The sequence below is a fragment of the Zalophus californianus genome, chromosome 3 (genome assembly GCF_009762305.2).
Source record: "Zalophus californianus isolate mZalCal1 chromosome 3, mZalCal1.pri.v2, whole genome shotgun sequence".
NCBI lineage: Eukaryota > Metazoa > Chordata > Mammalia > Carnivora > Otariidae > Zalophus > Zalophus californianus.
In genome coordinates this window covers 191,582,353-191,607,805 of record NC_045597.1, presented here as the reverse complement: position 1 = coordinate 191,607,805, position 25,453 = coordinate 191,582,353, and the positions used below count along the sequence as shown (strand labels likewise).

Sequence of the window (25,453 nt, the reverse complement as noted above, 5' to 3'; positions counted from 1 at the left end):
CTCTTTTTGAAGGAAATCAATTTGATATTTACTTTAAAATGTTTAAACGTCACGGGCGCCTGGGTGGCTCAGTTGGTTAAGCGACTGCCTTCGGCTCAGGTCATGATCCCAGGGTCCTAGGATTCGAGTCCCACATCGGGCTCCTGGCTCAGCGGGGAGCCTGCTTCTCCCTCTGACCCTCTCCCCTCTCATGCTATTTCCCTCTCTCTCTCTCAAATAAATAAATAAAATCTTTAAAAAAAATGTTTAAACCTCACAATGGAATCAGGAGTCAGAATCAGGAGATGAGAGCTTCCTCTCTCTCTCCCAACCTCCTCCCCCTCCCCCACCTCCCCGCTATAATTAAGTCGTCTTAGGAATTTTCCCCAGGGAGAAAGACTTTTCCATGATATTTATATTTTTGCAGGTAGAAAAAGAGTGACAACGAATCACTTTATTAAGTAACTTAAAAATATACTAACTGTATTCATGCTCCGTAGTTGCTTGCGTATTTTGCATCCAGATAGCGATTACCATACCATGCAGTATTTCTCCAAAGATGTCTTTTCTAGACAATGCAGGCAAATGAAGTTTAAAAGCTAGTTTTTATCTGTAGACACGAGTGCAGTTTAATTTCTCTTCTTTTCTGCATTACCAGTTAATTAGAAACATGGTTTGTAGTTACAGAGATGTATCCCTGTCCCAGGATTAAATGTGAGATTCTTTTCTTTGCCCTATTTTTACCTCCACGAATAAAAGATTCTCTGGGGTTTGATTCTACCTTAAGGAACTGCATTTTGTTACAGTTTAGCACTTTGGATTTAGAACACATGGTGACCAGTGTTTGAGTCTGTGCAGGGACTTGTGGGCAAAACCCTATGAAATGAAAAGTCCCCCGTCCATGTCATCGGATGGAGGAGAAGAAGAGCCAGCAGTTTTTTTTTTTAATTTATTTTTTAAAAATTTTTATTGTTATGTTAATCACCATATATTACATCATTAGTTTTTGATGCAGTGTTCCATGATTCATTGTTTGTGCATAACACCCTGTGCTCCACGCAGAACGTGCCCTCCTTAATACCCATCACCAGGCTAACCCATCCCGCTACCCTCCTCCCCTCTAGAACCCTCAGTTTGTTTCTCAGAGTCCATCATCTCTCATGCTTCGTCTCCCCCTCTGACTTACTCCCCTTCATTCTTCCCCTCCTGCTATCTTCTTCTTTTTCTTTTTTCTTAACATATATTGCATTATTTGTTTCAAAAGTACAGATCTGTGATTCAACAGTCTTGCACAATTCACAGCGCTCACCATAGCACATACCCGCCCCAATGTCTATCACCCAGCCACCCCCTTCCTCCCACCCCTCACCACTCCAGCAACCCTCAGTTTGTTTCCTGAGATTAAGAATTCCTCATATCAGTGAGGTCCTATGATACATGTCTTTCTCTGATTGACTTATTTCACTCAGCATAACACCCTCCAGTTCCGTCCACGTCGTTGCAAATGGCAAGATCTCATTCCTTTTGATGGCTGCGTAATATTCCATTGTGTATATATACCACTTCTTCTTTATCCATTCATCTGTCGATGGACATCTTGGAAGAGCGAGCAGTTTTAAAGCTTGACTTTTTGTTGGCATAGGTTAATGTTGGACCACTTTGAAATTATGCTTAACAGATGTTTATCAGGCATTCCTTTGTTTGATGCAGGCACATACTGGGAGGGGGCTAGTGAGGGGATTATTTGTCCCCCAAATGAGGTCTGGCCCTGTTCGGCATGGAGTTTGGGTGTAGCAGGAAGGCCTGGACTTTGAGGGAAAGGTTGTTTACAGTGGCAGACTGAAGGCATCATTACTCACCACTCAGGATTCCAGACTTTGCAATATTGCATGATTCTGTTTTAAATGGTTAATACTTGTATTTTCTTCAGCAAAACGAAACAAATCCCCACATTCCAAAATACCCCATCCCACTTTATGCTTTCCTCAGGATGTAGAAGAATCACATCCACTTTTCTGTGATCCATTTGCTACCTAGGAGGGCCGTTAGCAACACTTAAACCAATCTTTTGGCAATTCTCACAGCCTTTAAAACTGGGCCAGGCATGTTTGTAGCCCACTTTGTTGCGGCTAGCTTTGGGACTGCTACAGAGTTGCTAATTTTGGCTTTAGGTTTTTGGCACTCTCTCGTCCTCATTTTTGGTTTAAGAGGACTTGGATAGATATTCTCTATGCATATTACTGCTAAAGGCAAAGCTATGAAGTTTCTAAACAACACACAATTCTTTTTCAGAAAATATACTTTTTCCAATATTACAAAGAGAATCCTAAGTTATTGGCTTATCCCATACCAATTGCAGAAAAGTTTCAATGCAGAAGAGAGCCCAGATATTCACCAAGTGTGTAACATTCTTTTTTACTTATTCTAGAAATTAACCATCTGTAGGAATAACCACTTTGAGCAGGTGTTAGTAAGTCAATTACATAGCTCTGAAGGAAGTTCTTCAATGTTTTACTTATTTTATTGATTCTAAGATTCACTATTTTCCCCTTGTAAAACTTCTGAAATTGAAGTGTGACTTACAATTGATGACATGTCATGGCTGTTGACAGTGTTTTGTCCTATTTAGGGGGATATAAAATAATAGTGCACAATGAAATTAAGATATCTTAGATTTGACAAAATACAGTATTTGGTTGGCTGTGTCCCAGTCTGTCACACTGGCTAGCACCAAATGGTATACTGGGGAAAATAGATGACTTTATGTTAATGGTCATTTATAGAACTAACTTAATCTCACAGATTGAGGTCCATTAAATAGCTATAAAAATTTTCCCTGCTTGGTAGAAGAGAAATAGCCCTTTTGAAGGCTGTGCGTTTGTTGTTGCCTGAGGATGTACCTATATTGATGGCAATGTTTGGGTTATGATGAGCCTCACAGGGCATTTGGCATTTTTTTGTTGTTGTTGTGAAATAGAAAAGTCCTAAAAAATGAAAATCTATTAGTCAAGATGTAAAAAAGCAAAGGATCCAAACCTTAACCACAGCTACATTCAAAATAAAGTTAAAATACAAAAAATTTCCTTGGTACCTTTTGAGCCAATTAAAGCTCAAAATGTTGGCTCGGGCATTCACTCATTCAGGCAAATCATACCTGCTTCTGTGGCTGGAAGCACCTGATTCCATATCAACAGTGCTGGATCTGAAGGCTATTAAACCTTCTTCTTGTCTTTGAAACCATTAAATCGATGAGGAGCATGTTTACACATATTTACAACTGTAACATAAACACCCACCCCTCCATCGCACACACCAGATTTGCTCTAGGAAGCACTTTAATACCAGTCACGTGTTGGCTTGGAAAATATCCAAGCTGATAACTTTTAAAATGCTGCTCTTAGACACTATAGAAATCTCAAACTATAAAGAAAAGGGAAGATTTTCCAATGGAATGTGTTCTGTTTCAGAGAGTAATATCATAGGTATTCATTGTGGAGAATCTAGAACATACAGGAAAGCATAAGAAAATGTCACTCCATGGTTGCAGTACTGATGGCCACCATTAACAACCCAATGAATATCCCTCCTGATTTTTTCCACGAATGTGATGCATGGGCATGCATGCACACGTGTGAACATGCACACGTCGTTGTTACAAAAATGGACAGTGTTTCTTGGGGCGCCTTGCACCCCATGATTCTGTTTTAGAATTCCTAGGTTGGCTCCTGTAGCTTCCGTGAACAGCTGGGATTCCCTGGCAGGGTTTTCTAGACTTTGTGCTGGTGTCCGTTTCCTCTTGTGCTTGGAGGCTCACTGATGCCCAGGGACCAGTCACTGTTTCACCAGAAAGTTTCACCCAGATGGTGATCGGAATCAGGCAACCCCTCAAGTCTACCTTTTAAGATGAAATGTATTGATGATGTTATTCTGGGCAAAAGTGAATCAGGAAAGGTTATTGATAACTTTTACTCCTATTGTCCTTTCGGCTCCTCTTGGGTTCTCAATGGAAGGAGGAGAAAATGGGCACACGGGCAACCAGAACCTCCTCTCAGGTCGAAGAGGACCCCAGGCTCTCTCCAGGCTGTGCCCGAAGGGGTGAACTCATTTTGGAGTGAGCACATGAGCAACTGTTGTGTCCAAAGACTTGTTCTGGGGAGAAGCTCAATGAGGTCCTTCCAACCACACCTCTCTGGACACAAGACATTTTTATTTTTGTGTCTTTTAAATGGTTATTTCTGCATAGACACAGCATGGGTGAGTCCAGTCTGCATGGCGCATCTCAGAAACCAAGATGATGATGGGAATTTAAAAGTACAAGGCTTCTTAAGGACCAAACCTCCCGTTTTCATGCTTAAAAATGAAGACTCCCACGTTTTGGTCTTTTAACAGTGTGGGGCCCTCGTGAATATGTTTCTCTTGGTCTACCAAATATCTGGGTGCCCACAGTGCCGGCACCTTGTGTCACCTTGAGAAGCACTGTGGGGTCTTAGCAGCGACCCTCACTGGCATATAGGGTGTGGGATGCAAGAGCAATAGTTTGGGGCTGGACAGTTAGGGCGCAAATCCTAGTAAGCCGGAAAAGCCAACCAGTCAGGGAGCAGAGTGTCCTTCCACAGGGCCACCTCAGGCTGAAGTCCCTGGGAGGACTTCCTGTGCCCGTTTTAAGAGAGCATGGGGGAGTGGGCACTGGGAGCATTTGGAACAAAGTTGGAACGAACACGAGCCATGTGGGGGATGTTGGGGGGAAGAAAGGATTGGGGACGAGGCTACCATTTGGTCTGAGCTTCCCACTAAACGGGGAGCCCACCAGCAAACGAGGGGAGAGTTTTGGTGGTTGAATCATTTTGCCTTGCTCTGTCCCCTGCATGACATTTCTTGAAAGCCAGGCATTCTCCTTCAGTTGTTGACACATTCGAGAGGAAAAAAAAGTTGTTTTCGTAAATTGTCATCATTTTATTCTGGCTTCATTGGTTCTTCCTAGGGCTTTCTGGCTACCTGGGCCTCTGAAAGGGTCTGCAATTAGGGGATCCTGTGGAGCCCCCAGTCTTTGTGCCTGGGTAATGGCTTCCCCACGTGATCAGAGAGGGTTTTAGGCCAATTCTGAGCCTCAGTCCTGTGTACCTCTGAGTCTGGTCCATGACGATTCACTCAACCTTTGATTCTCTAACCCAAGACTTTGGTTTTCCTTTTACTTCTTGGTGCAATCAGAACTGTAGATGCTCCCAACCTCTGCAGCTGTGAGCAACTCACGGGGGTGGGGACAGAGGCCCATGGAGATGTCAGCCCTGCAGGGGGAGGGCCCTGTGACTCGGGCATGTAGGCTACTCCCATAAACGTGTAGCATCGTCCACTCCAGGGACGTTGGTCAAAGGAAGGTTTACGGTTTTCAAACTTTCGGATAATGGTTGACAGTAATGCGTCTCTTTCCCAGCATGGTCTGGAGTTTGCCAGAAAACTCTGTAAACAGATATTTTACTGTAGAAGGGCTGTAAACTTTTCTTTCCAGGCATCATGGAGAGAGTGTAGCTCTTACTTTGCAGCTGGGCTGCATCAGAAGTATGTATTTAAAACATAAACTTCCTTAACTGGAAAAAGAATGCTTCTGTGTCTTCAAAACAGCTTTGCTCTGTGACATTTTTGCCATTGTGGGTTTTAGATCAGTGGTAGCACTTCTTTTACTTACTTGTTTAATTTAGCTGCTCTCGAAGGCCCTCAGCTACACACACACATACACACACACACACACACACAATCTGCACACAAATGCACACACTCAAAAAGGAATTTTCTTTTCCACTTTAACTTTTATTTCACATCTGTTTGGCTTTGTCATGAAATGTATGGCCTCATTTTTGAACTGTGTTCTGACAGAACGTAGTTGCTATTTTGCAGAGGAGTAGAAAACGACATAGTTTTATTAAGATGCAGTTTCTTCAGTGGGGCTTTACTATGGAAGGAACTGGAAGGCAAATGGCCCCATGACTGGAAAGGGAAAACACAGTTCATTTCATCTGAAATTATTCAATAATGATGCCTTGCATTTCGTATCCCAGGGAAGTTGGTGAGGTCTTTCCATCAAGGTCATTGTATTCTTGCTGTGGGTGAGAATCACGTGCATCCCACAGCCCGGGGGTGGGGGCAGGGGCCTGGGGAGGCGAAGAGGGTTTCCCTCCTGCAAACTCTCCTCTTTGCTCTGTCAGCCTTGTGTTGAGACCTTCAGCCCCAAGTGCTGGGGGCAGAGTCCCTCGGGTGTCCTAATGAATGCTCTTTTCTCATCCTGTTATTAAAGATATATGCAAGTTGCCCAAAGAAGAAGGAACTTGCAGGAAATTCATCTTAAAATGGTACTACGATGTGGAGACCAAAAGCTGCATGAGATTCTGGTACGGAGGCTGCAGTGGCAACGAAAACAGATTTAATTCACAGAAAGAATGTGAAACGGTTTGCGCTCCTGGTAAGTGACTGAGGATTCTTTTGGGTTTGTGGCTTTTGCAAATCAGAGAAGAGATCCAGGCCAGTTATTCACCTCATGAAGATATTTGAAAGACAATGATTATGAGAGCTTATGACAGAGGAGGTGGGTGGTATCTTAGATAAGGAAGATAATTCAAATAAAACACAGGGAATTCATTTTCTGAATTATTGTTATTTCCTAAAAACATACTTGTATACTTGGATTCTTGCCAACGAGGAAACACATACCCAACTATTCCTCCCTCTTCATCTTTAAATAATTATTCTTCCTCTCCATACTAGTGTTGACACTGGGGCTACCCACTATCTGCATGATGTTGGCCATTTCAACTGCGGATACGAGAGCCCAGCCAGAGCCAGAATGGGGCGAGCGTGGTGTGCACAAAGGCCCTGGGGCCGGGCGAGGCAGTGAAAGGGCTCAGATTGCACACAGGGCCCCAAACCCAGGCCAGGGACTGCTAGGGAAGCCGTGAAAGGCACTCAACGGAAAAGCGAGATTAGGGAGGAAAACCAGAGTCCATGGGACAGTTTTCGTGAGAAACCCAGTGTCCTTCTTCGTCAGTAACGTGACTTTTCCCCTGTACTTCTTTCCTGCCCTCCCCCGCCCGCCCCTCCATCAATGCTCAGCGCTCGTCAACCCCGGAGTCATTGCTGCCCTGGGGACCTAAGGGTGGCTGACCAGCAGCACATACCTCTTGAAGAAGAAGGAGTCAGCCATTGCAAGTCGTCTCTGTAGAAGCTCTGGGTATAGACATCCTCACACTGTTCCATTTCCTGCTTTGATTTACACTCGAACTTGGGAGGAACCGTTCTGCCGCATGATCTATCAATATGGTGCTAAATGTGTCTGTGGACCCAATGCTCTCTGTCTCCGGGCAGTTATATCGTATACTTCGAACGTTGTGTAATAGTTATCCACTGCTGGTGTTTTGTGAACATTTCTATAAACTCATACTCCCCCTGGAGTCTCACACTCTGCCTCTTTTGGGCCAAGTGTAAGGTCTAGGATAGAACTCCACATTTCACCGCTATCTATATACTTCTGCTTGGTTCATTTCTTCCCTCTTCAGTAAGCACGACTTTAGATGGAAAGCCTTGTAAGGTGAAGAAACAAGAGTCCAGCTTTTTTTTTTAACTTCCCCCCGCCCAATTTCCTAGATTAGATTTCAAGTTAATTTTCCTTTTCTAAAGCCTCTAACAAATGATCTAGTTAGAAGGAAGCAAAATCCCTTAATCTTTGTGCACTGTTGTGGGACCAATGCCTTCATTAAAGGATGAAAAAAGTCATAATAGAGAATATTTTTGGCATTCCTCTAATGTTGTGTTTTTTTGTTTGTTTTTTTTTTTTTTTTTTTTTTTTGTGCCGGGTTGGGGAGGGTGTTTAATTTTAATTTTAAAAATTTTAGGAAATTTATACAGAGAAACTTTTTAATAAAGTATATTGAAAGTGTCATGGGTTTGGTGTTGCTGGCTATCTTGTTTCCATAGCACCTGCTGTCACGAGGACCCCAGGCCAGGGGAACAGGGCCCAGCCCACCAACGGGGCCCAGCCCAGCCCACCGCTCTTTTGTTTCCAGGGGAGGGGAAGACTGCTCTATCACGGAGTGTGGGGAGACCCGGGCTCAGCCCACTGGCATGGCAGCTCTCCGTGGCGCCTTCCCTGCTTAGGATCCTTTCTGGGTCTTTGTGATCTTCAAAGTCAGGCTGGCTTTTATCCTGAACTCTACCTTCTAGTTGGACCCAGAGCCTTGGCCTCCTTACCTGCCTCTTCTTTAAGGTGACTGTCTCCCAGGGTTGGCTTGGCTCCCGCCCCACAGGGGCTGAGAGATGGGACACAGTTGGTCAGGACACCCTAGCCCTCTTCTGGAGTCTCAAAGACAAAGCCTAAAGTCTTTTTTTTTCCCTTAAAGACCTTTTTCTCCCATCTTCAGAAGTAACGCAAGCAACAAATAAATACATATGTAGGTGGCACCTGAAGCCCACCTGAAACTGAATTAGTTTGACAAAAAACACATCTACTGAATTAGTTACACATCTACTCTGACAAACGTTCCTGACAGCGGCAGGGATGTTGGGTGTGTGCGGAACTGCTTTATGTCAGATCAGGGAGGAATCTGTCAGTTAATCTACAGAGAGGAAAGAGAGGCGGTCAGAGGGTGTGCAGAGCTCCCTGTGATCCACTCCCTATGACTTCCACCCAGATCTTTGAGTGAACTTTCTAAATTCTCAAAATGCACTCAGCGTGGCCCCATCTGCCTAGAAACTGGTAGAAGCACTGAGCTCTGTGCCCGTATCAAGCCGGAGGAGAGACAGAGAAGTAGAAGGATGGGGTGGACAGAGGAGACCCCTGTTGAGAATTTGCAGAAATTTGAGGGAGGACTCAGGACTTCACGGGACATTGGGGATGTGAATTTCCTTGCCTTCTTTGGGACTGAGAGAACCTGTTTGGACATCAAGGCAGCTTCCGGGGAACTAAAAAGCTTCGGGAACTCCTCAGACGTTCTCACAGCGAGGGCACCTTTGCTCACATCCTGTGCAGAAGCCTTGTGGGGTTCCTCTCCCCATCCCTATTCGGGGCGAGCAACATACCAAGCCAACACTTCTTCCCAGGGGCCCTCTCTGCCCTCAAGTTCATGCTGACCCCTCCTCATCTTTAAGGACCCCTTTTTTGGATAAAGCCAACACAGGGGGTTTACAAAGAGCTCAGTGATGGTCATGAATTCCCTTCAAATGGATATTCAACCTGGGTGGGAAAAGTCCATTCTGTGATTTTCTCAGGGATGGCTGCCCCAAAGTTTCCCAGCCCCAGAGGAACACCCCCCTCTTTCCATATAAATATGCCTGTGTACGTCCCCTCAAGCTGTGTGTGTTCAAGCGAAGTCCATACCATAAGCCATGAAATAGTCCTTGGCCAGCTACCACAAACTGGGCAGCTAAAACCACAGAGCTTTATTCTCTTACAGCTCTGGAGGCTGGATGTCCAAAATCAAGGAGTTGGCAGGGCCATGCTACCCCTGAAATCTGTAGGAAATCCTCTCTTGTTTCTTCAATTTCTGGTGATCCGTTGGCTTGCAGCTGCATCCCCCTGCTTCTGCCCCTGTCTGCACACGGCTGTCTTCTCATAAGCACACTGGCCGTATGGGATTAGGGGCCCACCCTAGTGCAGAGTGACCTCACCTTTACTACTTACAGCTGTGGTGATGTGATTTCCAAATATCCTGACATACTGGGGTTTTAGGACTTCTGACCTATCTTTTTTGGGGGGGAGGAGGGAGTGCACCATTGAGCCCATAAGACAGTCTTAGCATTTCCAATACCCTGCTCCCCACTCGGCCATGATGCAGCTAGGGCCTGCGAGGGCTTTCAGCTGAATCCTATCACTTTCTAGTCCCTTTTGGTTATGAAAACCATCCCTAATGGATCTTAAGGCTGGGTCCCATTGATTTTAAAACTTAAATCCCAGATAGTCTTCACAGCCTTTTGCCGTGAACCCCAGTTCAGGCTAGACTCATGGCTCACGGTGCCTGGTGGAGTTGGAGTGGAGACGTCCATGGCTTGTTTCTTCCCCCATTCTTCTTCACCCTCCAGGCCTGTGAAGTTCTGTGTTGCACCCTATGGCCCCTAGGGGCCAGGCTGACTCTGGCTCTCTGCTGCTGCCCTGCCACCTCACCCTGCCCTGCCCTGGGCTCCCTCTGTGGCAGGGTCCCCAGGCTGGCTCTCTGGAGACACATATCAGTTCTCTGGAGGAAACTGGGGGGGGGGGTGGGGGTGGGGCTAGTAGCCTGTTCCTTCCTGCCTCTTCCTGCCTCTTCCTGTTCCACTTCCTGCCCCTTCCTGCCACACTTCCTGCCCCTTCCTGCCATGCTTCCTGCTCCTTCCTGCCACACTTCCTCCCCCTTCCTGCCACACTTCCTCCCCCTTCCTGCCACACTTCCTGCCCCTTCCTCCCACCCTAGGAAGTGAGTCCCTTCCTTTCCCCATGGGAAGTGAAAGAAGCAAGCACTGCTTTGCCCTCTAAAGGCCACCAGGACCTGTGCTGTGGTCCTCTTCTGCCTAGGCAGTGACCTGGAGTCCTCGGGGCAGTGTGCTCTGAGCTGGGCCCTTGGTGATCCACTCTTGAGAAGGTAGGATCTACCAGGCAGGCAACACCAGCCTCTTGAAGGAACGTTACAAGCACAGAGCTCTGGGCCCTGGCCCCCTTTGTGATGGGCTGATCACTGCCCTTCCCCTCCTTGCCCTCAGGGGGCATCTAGAAGGAACACTCACACCCGAGGCACCCCAGTAGCATGTGAAACTCATTATTGACAAATGGACATTTCACTGAAGACACTTTGAGGGTTCTGGAGAGAAGTTTCTCACAGATTCCATACAAATGCTTCATACAAATGCCCTGCTGCCTCTGCCCCAGAGGTCCTCACCCCCAGCAGCTGCCTCAAGTCTCCCCCTCCTCTTTCCTCACCCAGCCGCTTATAACGCTCCATGCCTATGGCAGTTCTGGCCCTCCCCTTGGTGTGGGCACTTTGGGTGGGAAAACAAAAGCCCAAGAGATGGGGAATGATGGGTGTCAAGCTTTCGGCACTGTTCATGGGATATCTATTCACCCCATCACACTAAAAAAAAACCCCTCAGTCTTACATGCGACAAAATGCATCTATTTATGTGTGTTGTTTGATGAGCTTTGACAAATGAATGTACCCACGTTACCCGCGCCCCCCCCCATGATGTGCAACATTTCCATAATCTCAACTGGCCATGTGTGCAAGTTTCCATGACTACCAGGAAAAAATCAGGGATGCATAAAGATTCTTGTTCAAAAGTATACTCTGTGGCTTTATTTGTGATGACAAAAATTAATTCGAGATCATCAAAATGGCCAACATGAGGGGGATGCTTAAATTCAGCTTGCTTTGTCCACAACAAGAAAAAGAGAGTCAGTAAATATGTCATAATGTTGATAAATGGCCCATGCCATTAATCAGTTGTGGTTTATCATAGAATGTTAAAAAGGATACAAATCTGTGTATTTAATATGATAATTGCATATATGTACACGCACACACACAAATATATGTTTCCTTCTTTCAAAGAGAAAATATATTAAAAGCAAATGCAACAAAAATCTTCTGGCCAGCTGCAGTGCTATCCCTTCCCCTACACCTAGACCCTAAACTTCAAGTTGTTTTTTTGCCCCCATATTAGTTACAAAATAGAGTTGAGCAGTCATCAATGAGTTCAGCTACCCCAGATTTCCAACTGTAGCACGAAGATCCCATTTCCATCTAATTCTGTTTTGTTCAACAGAGACAGTTGGTTTTATGTTCATTCATTCGACTGATACTGAGCACATTGTATGTGTCCCCGAGGGCCTCCCAATCTCACGGTGGGAGACAGACAAGAGTGGGAAACGTGACAAGAAGCCAGGCTGCTTTGGGAGCTGGCTGGGCCGGAGGCCACCAAATCCCAGCAGGGTGGCCACGGGGGACTGGCTGGGGAGTCCACTGTGAAAAAAACACTTGGGGATGGTGATGGAGGTGGCCAGGTGGCTAACTGAGAAGGGTTCTGGGCAGAGGGGACCCTAGAGCACAGAGCGCACCTCAAGGGTAAGAGGAGAGCCGGGGAAGAGCACAGCTGGGCTGCAGAGAGGGAGCAGAGGCCTGGAGGGTGCACTGGGGGCCCTGCAAACCTCCTGCTTTTACTCAGTGACACGGGGCTGTTGCTCAGCATGCTCAAGGGACCAGGGTGCTCTGCCATGAATTTTAAAGGGTCCTCTGGCTGCTGAGCGAGGACAAGACATCAGAGCAGTGAGATGGGACACCAGTGAGGATACTGTGGCATAAATTCAGATGACAGTGAGAGATGACAGTGACCAAGACCAAGAAATAGCAGGGGAAATGAAGTGCGGGCTCTGGGGACGTTTTGATCTAAAATATTCAAGAACTGAACCTGGAAGAAATGGATGCATTCCTAGGGATGTATCAACTACGAAAACTGAACCAGGAAGTAATAGAAAACGTGAACAGACCTATAACCACTAAGGAAATTGAAGCAGTCATCAAAAATCTCCCAACAAACAAAAGCCCAGGGCCAGATGGCTTCCCAGGGGGATTCTACCAGACATTTAAAGAAGAATTCATACCTATTCTTCTGAAACTGTTCCAAAAAATAGAAATGGAAGGAAAACTTCCAAACTCCTTTTATGAGGCCACCATTACTTGATCCCAAAACCAGACAAAGACCCCATCAAAAAGGAGAATTACAGACCAATATCCTTGATGAACATGGATGTAAAAATTCTCACCAAAATACTAGCCAATAGGATCCAACAGTACATGAAAAGGGTTATTCACCACGACCAAGTGGGATTTAGCCCTGGGCTGCAAGGCTGGTTCAACATCCACAAATCAATCAACGTGATACAATACATTAACAAAAGAAAGAACAAGAATCATATGATCCTCTCAATAGATGCAGAAAAAGCATTTGACAAAGTACAGCATCCTTTCTTGATCAAAACTCTTCAGAGTATAAGGATAGAGGGTGCATACCTCCATATCATAAAAGCCATCTATGACAAACCTACAGCGAATATCATTCTCAATGGGGAAAAACTGACAGCTTTTCCCCTAAGGTCAGGAACACGGCAGGGATGTCCACTCTCACCACTGCTATTCAACGTAGTATTAGAAGTCCTAGCCACAGCAATCAGACAACAAAAAGAAATCAAAGGCATCCAAAACGGGAAAGAGGAAGTCAAACTCTCACTCTTTGCAGATGATATGATACTGTATGTGGAAAACCCAAAAGACTCCACCCCAAAACTGCTAGAACTCGTACAGGAATTCAGTAAAGTGGCAGGACATAAAATCAATGCACAGAAATCAGTGGCATTCCTATACACCAACAACAAGACAGAAGAGAGAGAAATTAAGGAGTCGATCCCATTTACAATTGCACCCAAAACCATAAGATACCTAGGAATAAATCTAACCAAAGAGGCAAAGGATCTGTACTCAGAAAACTATAAAATACTCATGAAAGAAATCGAGGAAGACACAAAGAAATGGAAAAACGTTCCATGCTCATGGATTGGAAGAACAAACATTGTGAAGATGTCAATGCTACCTAGAGCAATCTACACATTCAATGCAATCCCCATCAAAATACCATCCACTTTTTTCAAAGAAATGGAACAAATAATCCTAAAATTTGTATGGAACCAGAAGAGACCCCGAATAGCCAGAGGAATGTTGAAAAAGAAAAGCAAAGCTGGCGGCATCACAATTCCGGACTTCCAGCTCTATTACAAAGCTGTCATCATCAAGACAGTACGGTACTGGCACAAAAACAGACACATAGATCAATGCAACAGGACAGAGAGCCCAGAAATGGACCCTCAACTCTATGGTCAACTCATCTTCGACAAAGCAGGAAAGAATGTCCAATGGAAAAAAGACAGTCTCTTCAACAAATGGTGTTGGGAAAATTGGACAGCCACATGCAGAAGAACGAAACTCACCATTTCCTTACACCACACACAAAAATAGACTCCAAATGGTTGAAAGACCTAAACGTGAGACAGGAGTCCATCAAAATCCTAAAGGAGAACACAGGCAGCAACCTCTTCGACCTCAGCCGCAGCAACTTCTTCCTAGAAACATTGCCAAAGGCAAGGGAAGCAGGGGCAAAAATGAACTATTGGGATTTCACCAAGATAAAAAGCTTTTGCATAGCAAAAGAAAGAGTCCACAAAACCAAAAGACAACTGATAGAATGGGAGAAAATGTTTGCAAATGACATATCAGATAAAGGGCTAGTATCCAAAATCTATAAAGAACTTATCAAACTCAACACCCAAAGAACAAATAATCCAATCAAGAAATGGGCAGAAGACATGAGCAGTCATTTTTCCAAAGAAGACATCCAAATGGCCAACAGACACATGAAAAAGTGCTCAACATCGCTCGGCACCAGGGAAATCCAAATCAAAACCTCAATGAAATACCCCTTCATACCAGTCAGAATGGCTAAAATTAACAAGTCAGGAAACGACAGATGTTGGCGGGGATGCGGAGAAAGGGGAACCCTCCTACACTGTTGGTGGGAATGCAAGCTGGTGCAACCCCTCTGGAAATCAGTATGGAGGTTCCTCCAACAGTTGAAAATAGAGCTACCATACGATCCAGCAATTGCACTACTGGGTATTTACCCCAAAGATACAAATGTAAGGATCTGAAGGGGTACGTGCACCCCAATGTTTATAGCAGCAATGTGCACAATAGCCAAACTCTGGAAAGAGCCAAGATGTCCATCGACAGATGAATGGATAAAGAAGAAGTGGTATATATACACAATGGAATATTATGCAGCCATCAAAAGGAATGAGATCTTGCCATTTGCAACGACGTGGATGGAACTGGAGGGTGTTATGCTGAGTGAAATAAGTCAATCAGAGAAAGACATGTATCATAGGACCTCACTGATATGAGGAATTCTTAATCTCAGGAAACAAACTGAGTGTTGCTGGAGTGGTGGGGGGTGGGAGGGATGGGGTGGCTGGGTGATAGACACTGGGGAGGGTATGTGCTATGGTGAGCACTGTGAATTGTGCAAGACTGTTGAATCACAGATCTGTACCTCTGAAACAAATAATGCAACATATGTTAAGAAAAAAAAAAGATAGCAGAAGGGGAAGAATGAAGGGGAATAAATCGGAGGGGGAGACAAACCATGAGAGACGATGGACTCTGAGAAACAAACTGAGGGTTCTAGAGGGGAGGGGGGTGGGGGGATGGGTTAGCCTGGTTGTGGGTATTAAAGAGGGCACGTTCTGCATGGAGCACTGGGTGTTATGCACAAAAATGACTCACGGAACACTACATCCAAAACTAATGATGTAATGTATGGCGACTAACATAACAATGAAAAATTTAAAATATTCAAGAATTGATATAATTTTTGTGTTCAGCTTTTCATGGATTCCCACAGAGGAACTAACACCCCTGTTTTAGATCATCTGTCCTGACTTTGCGTTCAGCAAAGTGTGGTCTGAGCAGAAGGAACCCTGACCCCTGACAACTGTGGACTTTTTTTCAAGACCCATCCATTGCCAGACCATACCGCAGACCCTGTGTCTTTCCCCGAACCCTGGCATGTCCCTCACCCAAATATCCATGCAGTCCTTTCTGGGGTAGCCTTAAAGAACTTCCAGCCTGGTACTGTGAACGTGGCTTGCGATGCCTGTTTTGGATTTTGTGAGCAAGACCTAAACTTCTCTCAGGGTGATGCCCTGAGGTTTGGCCTGTCCTCACAGCTAGTGTGAACTTAAATAACCAAATTCACTTCTATCCAGTAGCGGACGTGTGTCAGCTGATCTATTAGATGCTTCACACACACAATCTCAGGCAGCGCTCCAGACCATCCAAGGGTGTATGGATTCTTGCAGGACCCCCACTTTCATTCTCCAGGGGCTTCAGACTGTTTCCCTGGGAGCTGGACTTCAGCTGTGGCTCTGTACTCTCCCGGCAAAAAACACGTTCTACCCAGCACCCTACCCAAGACATAGTGTTTCTCTCCATGGATAGAGAATCTCTCTCCATCCTTCCTCTTTCCTTTTATTACAGCCACTCTCATCTCTTTCTCATCCAGAGTGGCTCTTCTCAGGGTAGGACTCGGAGAAGCTGGATATTTGGCTCACGTTTAGGGCCTGAGTAGAGGTGGCCTGCTTGAGCCTCTGTGGCCAGGTCACGGGGACATCTGTTTGGACTCAACTATTAGCACATTTCAGTCCAATCATCTTCATCTTTGCTGGATTTGTGACTGTAAGTGCCTTCCGCTCCCCCCTCACCAACAACTTTCTATAGAACTAAAAATCAATCAATCACAACAAGCATGAATGGCAGCCAGTCTTTTTGTAGGAAGCCAATATCATGAACCCAGATGGTCAATTTTAAGTTTCTTCCCCCGTGGTGATTCATTTTTAGGGAATGGATCCGATTTCCCAGCCAAATTCTACTTGTTGTCAGATTTCCAGCTGGACTTGGTTGGTCCTCAGGAGCCAGGTTCTCCCGGCCCACCCATCGGGGTGTGGCTTCCAGAGAAGCTAGGGGCTGCTACCCAGGGGCCTGCTCCTGCTCCGACCTCAGTTTACTGGGCTGAGCTTTGATGTTGACTGTGCCTCCCACCTCCCTCTGGGCTGAGGTGTGAGTGGTGGGCTGTTCTAAGCACCACTGGATTCCCAGGAGGTCTTCCTGTTTCTTTGGAATCATGACTCCAGAGTTGGACAGTCTTTCAGACGTTTGGAGGCCCAGTGTGGAGCCAGTTCAGGGATGCCTTTCCCCATTGTTCCTGATTCTGGATCCCACATGGTGAGCATAAAATTGTCAAAGAGCAAAAAACCAAAGAAGGAGTATTTTAGAGTCCAGTTGTTGGAGCCCAGAGACATTTGGTGGTGGGGAATGGGAAATAACCAAGGGAGAAAGGGCCTCTGTGCATAATGGGGACACCTTCCAAGTAATACTCAACCTGGAAAGTAGATATTATTTTCCTGCCTTAAGTCAGAGGTGTCTCTGAAGACCCTCAGGCCACTGTTGCAAAATGTCATCTCGTGGAATGGACTTGGGCATCTGCAGAGGGATCTTGCCAAGCATGTTTGAATTTGAGAGGAATGCTGAGGTTCCAGGATTGGCGCTACTTTTCCAGGAGATGTTAGAAACAGAAATGGTTAGCACACTACAAAAAAATGGTAGAGTCGGTCTACTCGAGAAAGGATACTTCAATTTTTAAAGACTTAAATTTAGAGCAGTTGCATTTGATAGGAGCATTTGGGTTCAAGGAGCTCCTGGTCATTTGTGAACCAGGCCTAGTTCGGGTGCATCTGAGAGTGGATGCTGACTGCTGGGTTGCAGGTAGCTGGTTTGGGAAAGTATGTAGGAAGCACAGGTGAGGGAATTGAGAAGAAAGACCCAGAAAAGTCAATAGAAGGTGCATTATTTTTGAGCAGGTTCCCACTCTAGTTAGGGTGGCCGTGGACAACTGAGGCTTCATCCCACTTGGGGAGGATGTGATGAGGAAGGGGAGGATGGGGGCTTCTCTCTTGACTCTCATGTCTTTTGGTTGGGGCTGCCTTGGGGTTGTGAAGTGTCCGGCACTTTCTAGGGTGCCTGACCACACTGTTGCTAGAAAGTCCTTAGGCCCAGAAGCAGGGGGACGTAGGCCGCTGAGGTGGAGAGCTGTCAGCACACCTGGAACTGTCCACCGTGGCTCCAGGGGAACTCATGGGTGGGCCGAAGAGTATGGTGTGAAAGGCACTGGCCACCAGCCTGTTTGGACATGAATCCACAGGAGCTGAAGTGGAGACACAAGATCGAGTTGATGAGAGAGGATTGTCAGAGAGAACGGCAGGAGACACTCCGCTCCTGATTACTCTTGTGGGATCAGTGATGGAGCGGATCCTCTGGGCTCTTCCCAGAAGCGCACATATGGCCAGCACTCCACCAGGTGGGGGACGGCAAACTGTTTTGGTAAAGGACCACCCAGTGTCCAGTGGTCCAGGGGCCCTAGAGAGAGCCGTAGGGCTTGTGGTGTGAATTCTGGCTGTGGTTTTGGCTGCTCAGCAACCTGGTTCCTGTCCATTTTTGGAAATGATTGTCTAGTATTCCCATAGTTGCTGTTAGCTACTCAATATCCTTTTAATAAAGTAATTTTCTCTGTGTTAAGCAGAGTGAGTTTCTGGCCCTTGAAGCCCAGAACCTGGACTGCTGCACAGGAAATCATCCCGTCGCTCACTCAACAAACATTTGCTGAGCACCTGTCATGTGCCAGGTGCTACAAGGAGGCATCCGGATACAGATGGGCAATACACACTCCCTGCCCTCACTGAGCTCACGTGGCAAGGGAGATGGGCAGCAAATGTCAGGCCATGCAGTACATAAGGAGACATCAGCGGGTGCCAAGAGGGTCTGTGTGGGTCCTGGGGGAGTGGTTAGGGCAAGCCTTTCTAGAAGTTGGTTTATGAGCTAATCCCAAAAGGGTGGGAGGGAGCCAGCCTTCGGAGGACCTGGGAGAGGGTTCCAGGTTGAGAGAAGAGGTTGGTCAAAGGCTCTTCTGGGTCTGGCATGTGGAGTCTGACACTTTGGAGAAGCAGGAGGGTGGCTGGTGTGGCTGTGGCACCCAGGGGAGGAGGTGGTTGTGGGAACCACAGCCCTGGTTAGAGAAAATGGAGGCTTGAGCCAGGTGTTGGCCATGGACATGGAGAAGAGAGGACGGGTTTGGACTTACTCGGAGGAGTAGAGTCCATAGGCCATGCTGATGACTTAGACACATGGGTAAGAAGAGAAGCTAAATAGTCCATGATGCCTTTCACTCAGATGATGTGCCATTTGCTTTTTTTCAGAAGTGGGGCGGGGTCATCAAGAACTCTGCCATGTGCATTTTAATTTGGAATGCTTCTTGACCTTTCTAGAGGCGGTATCAGGAAGGCAGCTGAAGTCTGGGCAGGGCCCGGCTTGGGAATAGAACGTCTTTTGAGCTGTGAGTCCAGATAGATGGCCTGGTCTGCGCGTGTAGGTGAGGAAGGGAGAGGGGGTCAGGAGAGGCCTCTTGGTACATGGACAGCTGGGGCTCAGCAGAGGGAACAGGGCCAGCCCGGGAGGCTGACGAGGAGCATCTGGAGCAAGAGAAAGGCATCCAGGAGGGAAAAGGGTCATGGGAAGCACAAAAGCAAAATGTTTCAAGGACACGGAATGCTCAATTATGTTGAATCCTGCTGAGACCAGGCCAGGGAGGTCTAGAGAAGACCCGTGTGGATGCTGACATGTGCATTAGATGTTCTCACCTGCCAGGGATTGAAACCCTGTCTCGAATTGGCTTGGACCCTAGAGACATTTTTACCTTGGCTGCACAGGAAATCTGGAGCCTGGGCTGTGGGAGTGGTCACTCAGGTGGCTGGAGGACGCCTTCGAGGGTCCAGGTTCTCTCACCGTTGTCTGCGATCTTCAGGTGGGGCTCTCTGCTCCAGGCTGGTACTAAGATGTTCTCATTGAGTCATGGCACTATTTTAGGGAAAAGCAGGACCAGTCTTTCTGTGGCTGTCTCGGGAGTGAGGGAGTGTCTCCCCACAGCCCCCAGCAGACCTCCCCAGGGCACTCCTCTTTCCCAAGCCAGTCACTGACAGGACGACTGCGGGGTGGGGAGGGGGGCACGGCGGCGGCAAAGAAGCCACCTCCCTTCAGGCCTGGGATCCTGAAGGTCACTGGGACTCTGGTCAGGAGGATGTGGGCCTACTGGATCCATGAACATATCCCTTCCTGGGTGGGTTTGTGTGTGCATCCACGGCACGCCACGGTACGTGCCATTTAGGAGACTGTGTAGTTCGTCCAGTGGCATAAAATTTACTCTTTTCTCAGTTAATTCTCTGGATAGTTTCCAAAGAGAAAACAAAATAGCAAAAACAAAGCTTTTTACCTTTGGTTGAAGGGAAGCGCTTGAGCCAATGGGACTTACTGACATTCAGTTGACTGTTCCTCACGGTGGCCCAGGAAAACCCAAGACTGTCAACCCAGCCATCTCAGCGAGGTGCCCTTTGGCAGCATGTCTTGATTTGGAGGTTGGTGGTCTGTGCCTGGTGCCCCAGCTTGTACCCAATCCCACCCCCCCCACCCCACCCCAACTTCCCATCAGCCTTCACTGACTCCTGGGCCAGACTTAATGCTCGGCACCTATGACAAGGTTTTGGAAAACAGTATAGTGGTTGGGTATTAGTTCAGTGCAAAAGACTTCAAACGCATTTCCATCTTTGTTTTTCTGTAGTTAGCAGTAGAGGGCTGGGCCTTATTTATACACAATAAAGAGTTTGTTGAATTTCCTATCTCATCAAGGGAAGGAAAGCTACTCATGATAAGACACAACTTCGGGATATCAAAACCAAATGTTAACCATTTCCAGAAACAAAACCTTAGGCATATTATTCTTCTTAGAATATATTCTGAAAACTTTCCTTCTGTGACATGGCCCTGGGAAAGGCGTGAGCTGAGGACGGGGTCTGTTTAACATCAAGCTCTAACCAACAGGCCAAACAGCTTTGATGTGTAAAGTAAATGTCTGAAGGGGATTTATATGAGCGGCTCTAAAGTCTCAGCCACCGATGAATCACACAGGGATTGTCTTTCCTCAGACTATCAGAAGGCAACACATCTATGGGCTCAAATCTTCATCTGTGTTTGAGTTTTAAAATAAAAACTTATTTTCACTTAGAGGACACTCGGGTGCAGGTCCTCGTTGGTTTGCTGGTTGTCCCCGAAGAGCTCCCTAGGATGGAAATGCGTCCTCCGCGCGGGGTCCGTGCTCCTGTCCCCTTTCTCAGGCCTTTTAAGGAAACACACTCAGCCTCTGGAAGCATTTCAGGCGCCGCATTCCTGATTGCACACATGGAACCCATTGCCTGCCATTTAGCAGGAAAGCATCTGCCAGTGTGGCCGAGAGGAGAGCTAAAAATAGCTGGGTGCAGTAGGCTTTGCTGCCCGCCCCAGCCCCCGTTCATCTGTGCGAAAATACAGGACCCGTGTCCCGGGTGTCCCTGGGACCCTGATTCCCTAGTTTGTTCAGCAGAAATCGCTCCTCAGTGCCCACCCCAAGTTAATTTTTGGTTTTAAGAGAGGACTTGCACCAGCATGGAGCGCCTCAGACCACTCTGTCTTGTAACCGCCCCGACAGTGCGGACAGCGACACCTTCTCGGTGACCGGGCCCCGCCCCGAGGTCCCCACCTTTCTCGCTACGGAGTTTCCGGGTGGGCAGAGAAGAGCGGGCTGGGGAAATGCATTCCCAGATCTGAGGGATCTGACAGATCTCAGAGGCCACCCTCAGGCTTGGCCCCGGGTCTGGAGCTCACTTGCTTGCTTTAGGCGTGGTTACAGACCCCACAGCCGTCTGCCCCGGGCAGGGCAGGTTCATAGATGAGTAAGGCCAGAGGAGGGACTGTGGGGCTTGAGGCCGATGGGGGGAGATGCCTCTCTTACAGGCATTCCGGTTGGACGAGGTTAACACACTGCTGCCAGAGAAATGTCTGCTAGGCAAGTCTGGGCCTTGGGCCACCAGTTTGCAATCTCTGGTTCAGAGACACTGCGTTAAAGTTCAGGATTGCGGCATCTGGTCTGTTTTATATAGATTGTGCAAAACTTTGCAGCTCTGGCCTGGAAATGGAGTCCTCCTGACTGCAGGGTCCCTGCATGTGACCCCAACAGAAGGACAGAACACAGGGTAAGGCCGAGAGGTCTTTGCCCCGTGTGCGACTGGGACAGTTGCCAAAGCCGTCGGAGGATTATGTTCAGCAACTCTGCCTTCATAAAGAATAAACCTCAGTGTTCATAGCAGCCACGTCCGCAATAGCCACGCTGTGGAAAGAGCCGAGGTGCCCTTCAACAGACGAATGGGTAAAGAAGAGGTGGTCCATAGATACACTGGAATATGACTCAGCCATCAGAAAGGATGAACACCCAACGTTTACATCCACATGGATGCGACTGGAGGGGATTATGCTAAGTGAAATAAGTCAAGCAGAGAAAGTCAATTATCATATGGTTTCACTTATTTGTGGAACATAAGGCATAGCACGGAGGACATTAGGAGAAGGAAGGGAAAGATGAAGGGGGCGGGGATTCTGAGGGAGAGATGAACCATGAGAGACTATGGACTCCGAGAGACAAACAGGGTTCTAGAGCGGAGGGGGGAGGGGGGACTGGTTAGCCCGGTGATGGGTACTAAGGAGGGCACGTACTGCATGGAGCACTGGGGGTTATACAAAAACAACGGATCGTGGATCACCACATCAAAAACTAATGATGTACTGTATGGTGACTCACATAACATGATAAAATTAAATTAAATAAAAAAAATAAATAAACAGAGTGTGTCCTGGATGTGCTGGGCATTCAGGGCCACGAGGAAAGAGAAGGCCACGGGCAGTGTGAGCCGAATGCTGAAGACATTTTCATAAACCAAGTTCTCAGAGGAAGAAGTTTCTGGAAATGAAGCTACAGACCAGGTCCCCCTTCTCAAACTGGCCTTGGGTTTTGGCCTCCTTTGGTCATCCTCACATCTGGTAATTATAAAATCCAAGCAGATCTAGGGACAGTCATGCTAGTGTGTGCCGGCGGCGGTCCATGTGAGTTTTAACTCACTATTTCATCGGTGTGTGTTGGTGCTCAGTGCCACGTGCTCTGCGGGCCTCGGCGTTGATAGCGCTGGACACGACAGAGGCTTCGTCTGTCCGGTCTAGTCAGGCAAGCAGATGCGCACACAGTGTCGGCTGTGCTCTGTGCGGAGCTGGGATAAAGGTGCGCCTGCGACCCAGAGCCCCTGAGAGGCAGGCCCTGGGAAAGGCAGCAGGATAAGAAGATAGAAAATCTCGGCCTTGCTCTTAAGTAGCATGCAGAGGCAGCTGCACCCATGAGTGAACACACGGTGGTATTTGTTCCAGTGGAGGGGAGAATAAAAAAGAGAGAAGTGCATCTGAGTCGTCCTGCGGGCACCAGCGAGACATGACTGCGGGGTGGGCAGCTCCGTGTGGTCATGAGGGTTGCAGCGTCCCTGCTCCGTGTGCACCTGGGCACCAGCCAATGCTTGCAGGTTTTGGAGGGACAGCGAGTAAAAATTTAAGTGGGCAAATGGCACGATTACACATCATTGTAGCAGGACAGTCTACTCCCCATTTGCGGTCCCCACGAACTGTTTGGTTTCCATCAAGGGGAGCAGGGAGGCAGGAAAGGAGGCTATTAGTGGTCTAGCTAGAGAGGACAAAGACCCTCATCAGGGCTGTGTGCCACGGAGGGATGGAGGAGGTGCAGGGCCAGAATGAGAGGACTGGGGGGCTGGCTGGATGGGCTGGTGAGGACAGGGGTGAGCCCCTGGCGGCTTCCAGCTCCGGGTTATAGAACGGAGCTCGAGGTAGAGCCATTCCTTGAGATGGGGAACATGTGATGAGTTATGGACCGGTCAGGAAAATGACCAATCCTGGTTTTGAGGGTCTTCCGGTGTGTAAGCTAACAAGCAAGCAGTTAGCCGCACAAGTGAAGCAGAGGTGGAAGTCAATCGGATGACAGATTCAGGAGAATCTCTGCACCGTTGAAGCCTTGAATGCCAATGCTCTTGTCCGGAGAGACGTGTAGAGAGCAAAGGGAAGCAAGGCAGGAGCTGGGGATCTTGGCAGGTAAGGATAGACCTGGAGGTGGAACCTTCGCTGGGGCTCACAGGGAATGGGAGGTGGGAAGCCGGAGACAGGGGAGCTGCTTCTGCAAACAAAGGGTGAAGGAGGAGAGAAGGTCAAGGGGAAAGCATATTAATTGTTGAGTGCTGAACAGCTCACCACGGTGCTCCTCCTTACTGATAATGCTTCTGCAGTATCATTTTCACGCACTTGAGATCTTTCACGCTTGTGCATGACCCACGATCACACCAGCTCATTTTTCAAACACCCACATTGTTTCCACTTTTTTACTATTATGAATAACGTGGTGATAGGTAGCTTCGTGCATAGACCTTAACACGGTTACATTTTTGTTCCTGCAGAATAAATAGTAAGAAAGGGAAGTATATAGTCAGGACTGTTCTCCTTCTTGTGTTTGGTGTGCGTCACCGGGTTGCCCACCAGAAAAGTGACACCAATTCCTACTCCTACTAATGGGCTTTAGAATGTCCCATCTGTCTGATAGGAAAGATGTTGATTTTCTTAAATCTTTGCTCCTTCGATATATGAGAATTTATGTGGCATTATTTTACTTTTTAAATTATCAGGGAAGTTAACATTTTAAACCAACAGAATTCATCCTAAACTGTTGTAGAAAGTCTAACAGTAACAGACATGAAGGCTTTTTCAGGCCCAAGACTGTACTCTGTAACTGGCGCCCAGCACATCACGTTCTCCCCACAAAGGTGCAAGTTCTTCATTTTGTAGACAGGGTGACGGAGGCTCAGAGAGGTTTTGTAATTGCCCTGAGTCACACAGCTGCTAAATGGACGCAAATTGGCTTTTGGATTCAACACAGTCTGAGAGTCCATCTTGCTAGCTGTGCTATTTGTCTTTTGGCTTATTTATTGTTCTGTTTTAAAGCTTTCTTCACTTATTGAATGACTTTAACTAATTGCACATTTTTAAAGTATTCATCATTTCCTTACATTTTGTGGCTTTAAATTTTTATGAACTCACATCTATTGTTTTTTTTTCTTCCCCTTACAAATCTCATCTCTGCTACCCCCATGTGTAAGTGTCATCTCTACAAGCAGGTTAGAACACCGTGTAGCAGATGTTGTCTGGACATCTGCCCAGGCCCCGGGCCCTTCTCTGGCAAGTGCCCCATGGCCCCACCTCCTCGCATCAGAAGCCATGTCTTACTCAAGGAACGGCAGCAAGGGGCAGAGTCCCCGGGGTCAGCTATTAATCACGGAAGCAAGGTGAGTTTCAATTGTCACGTCAGGCAGGCAAGCGTTTAATAGCGGTTGGCTTGGAGGCCTCAGGCGGTGGCTCAGACACCATGGGTACCACAGCTGAAATGGAGAGGGAGCTCACCAAGGTTCAGTGCCCAGAGAAACCCCAGGTGTTGTGAACAGAGGCCTCGGGTTTCTTAGCATCTTAGGTCATCCTTGGGCCCAAGAGCCGGTGGGCTGACCTGAGCTCTCCATTACCTGCTAGTGGAGAAAAAGCAAGGCCTCTGAAGATGGGGGACCAGTAGCAGTAACACCCTGGCATATGGCCTTGCCTTGCTCTTGGCAGGATGCCCAGACCAGGGTGTGGGCACATCTCTGGGGACATTGGGGTTACGTGCCAAAGTCCTGCTGGGGGCCAATTTATCTCAGCTACGAAGGCTGCCAGTTTCCACATCCTTGCTGGGGTAAGGCAGGAAGCCAATTATCTGATTTGAAGCCATCTTGAGAACATGGCCTGGTCTCCCCACCAAGCTGGAGATCAGAGGGATTGTGTAGACCATTTGGAGGATTCTTTGTGTCTTCGTC

At 47.3% G+C, this 25,453-nt stretch overlaps 1 protein-coding gene across 12 annotated transcripts in view; it reads left to right on the top strand.

Moving 5' to 3' along the window:
- The window catches only part of COL6A3 (collagen type VI alpha 3 chain), an 80,162-nt gene extending 72,398 nt beyond the window's left edge, over positions 1-7,764 (top strand). For all 12 annotated transcript variants that reach the window (XM_027588094.2, XM_027588099.2, XM_027588098.2 and 9 more), the window contains 2 exons: positions 6,269-6,433; positions 7,081-7,764. In XM_027588094.2, coding sequence (XP_027443895.2) covers positions 6,269-6,433; positions 7,081-7,121 — 206 coding nt within the window. In that variant the 3' untranslated portion in view covers positions 7,122-7,764. The remainder of the gene's footprint in view (positions 1-6,268; positions 6,434-7,080) is intronic.
- Positions 7,765-25,453: the final 17,689 nt, after the last annotated feature.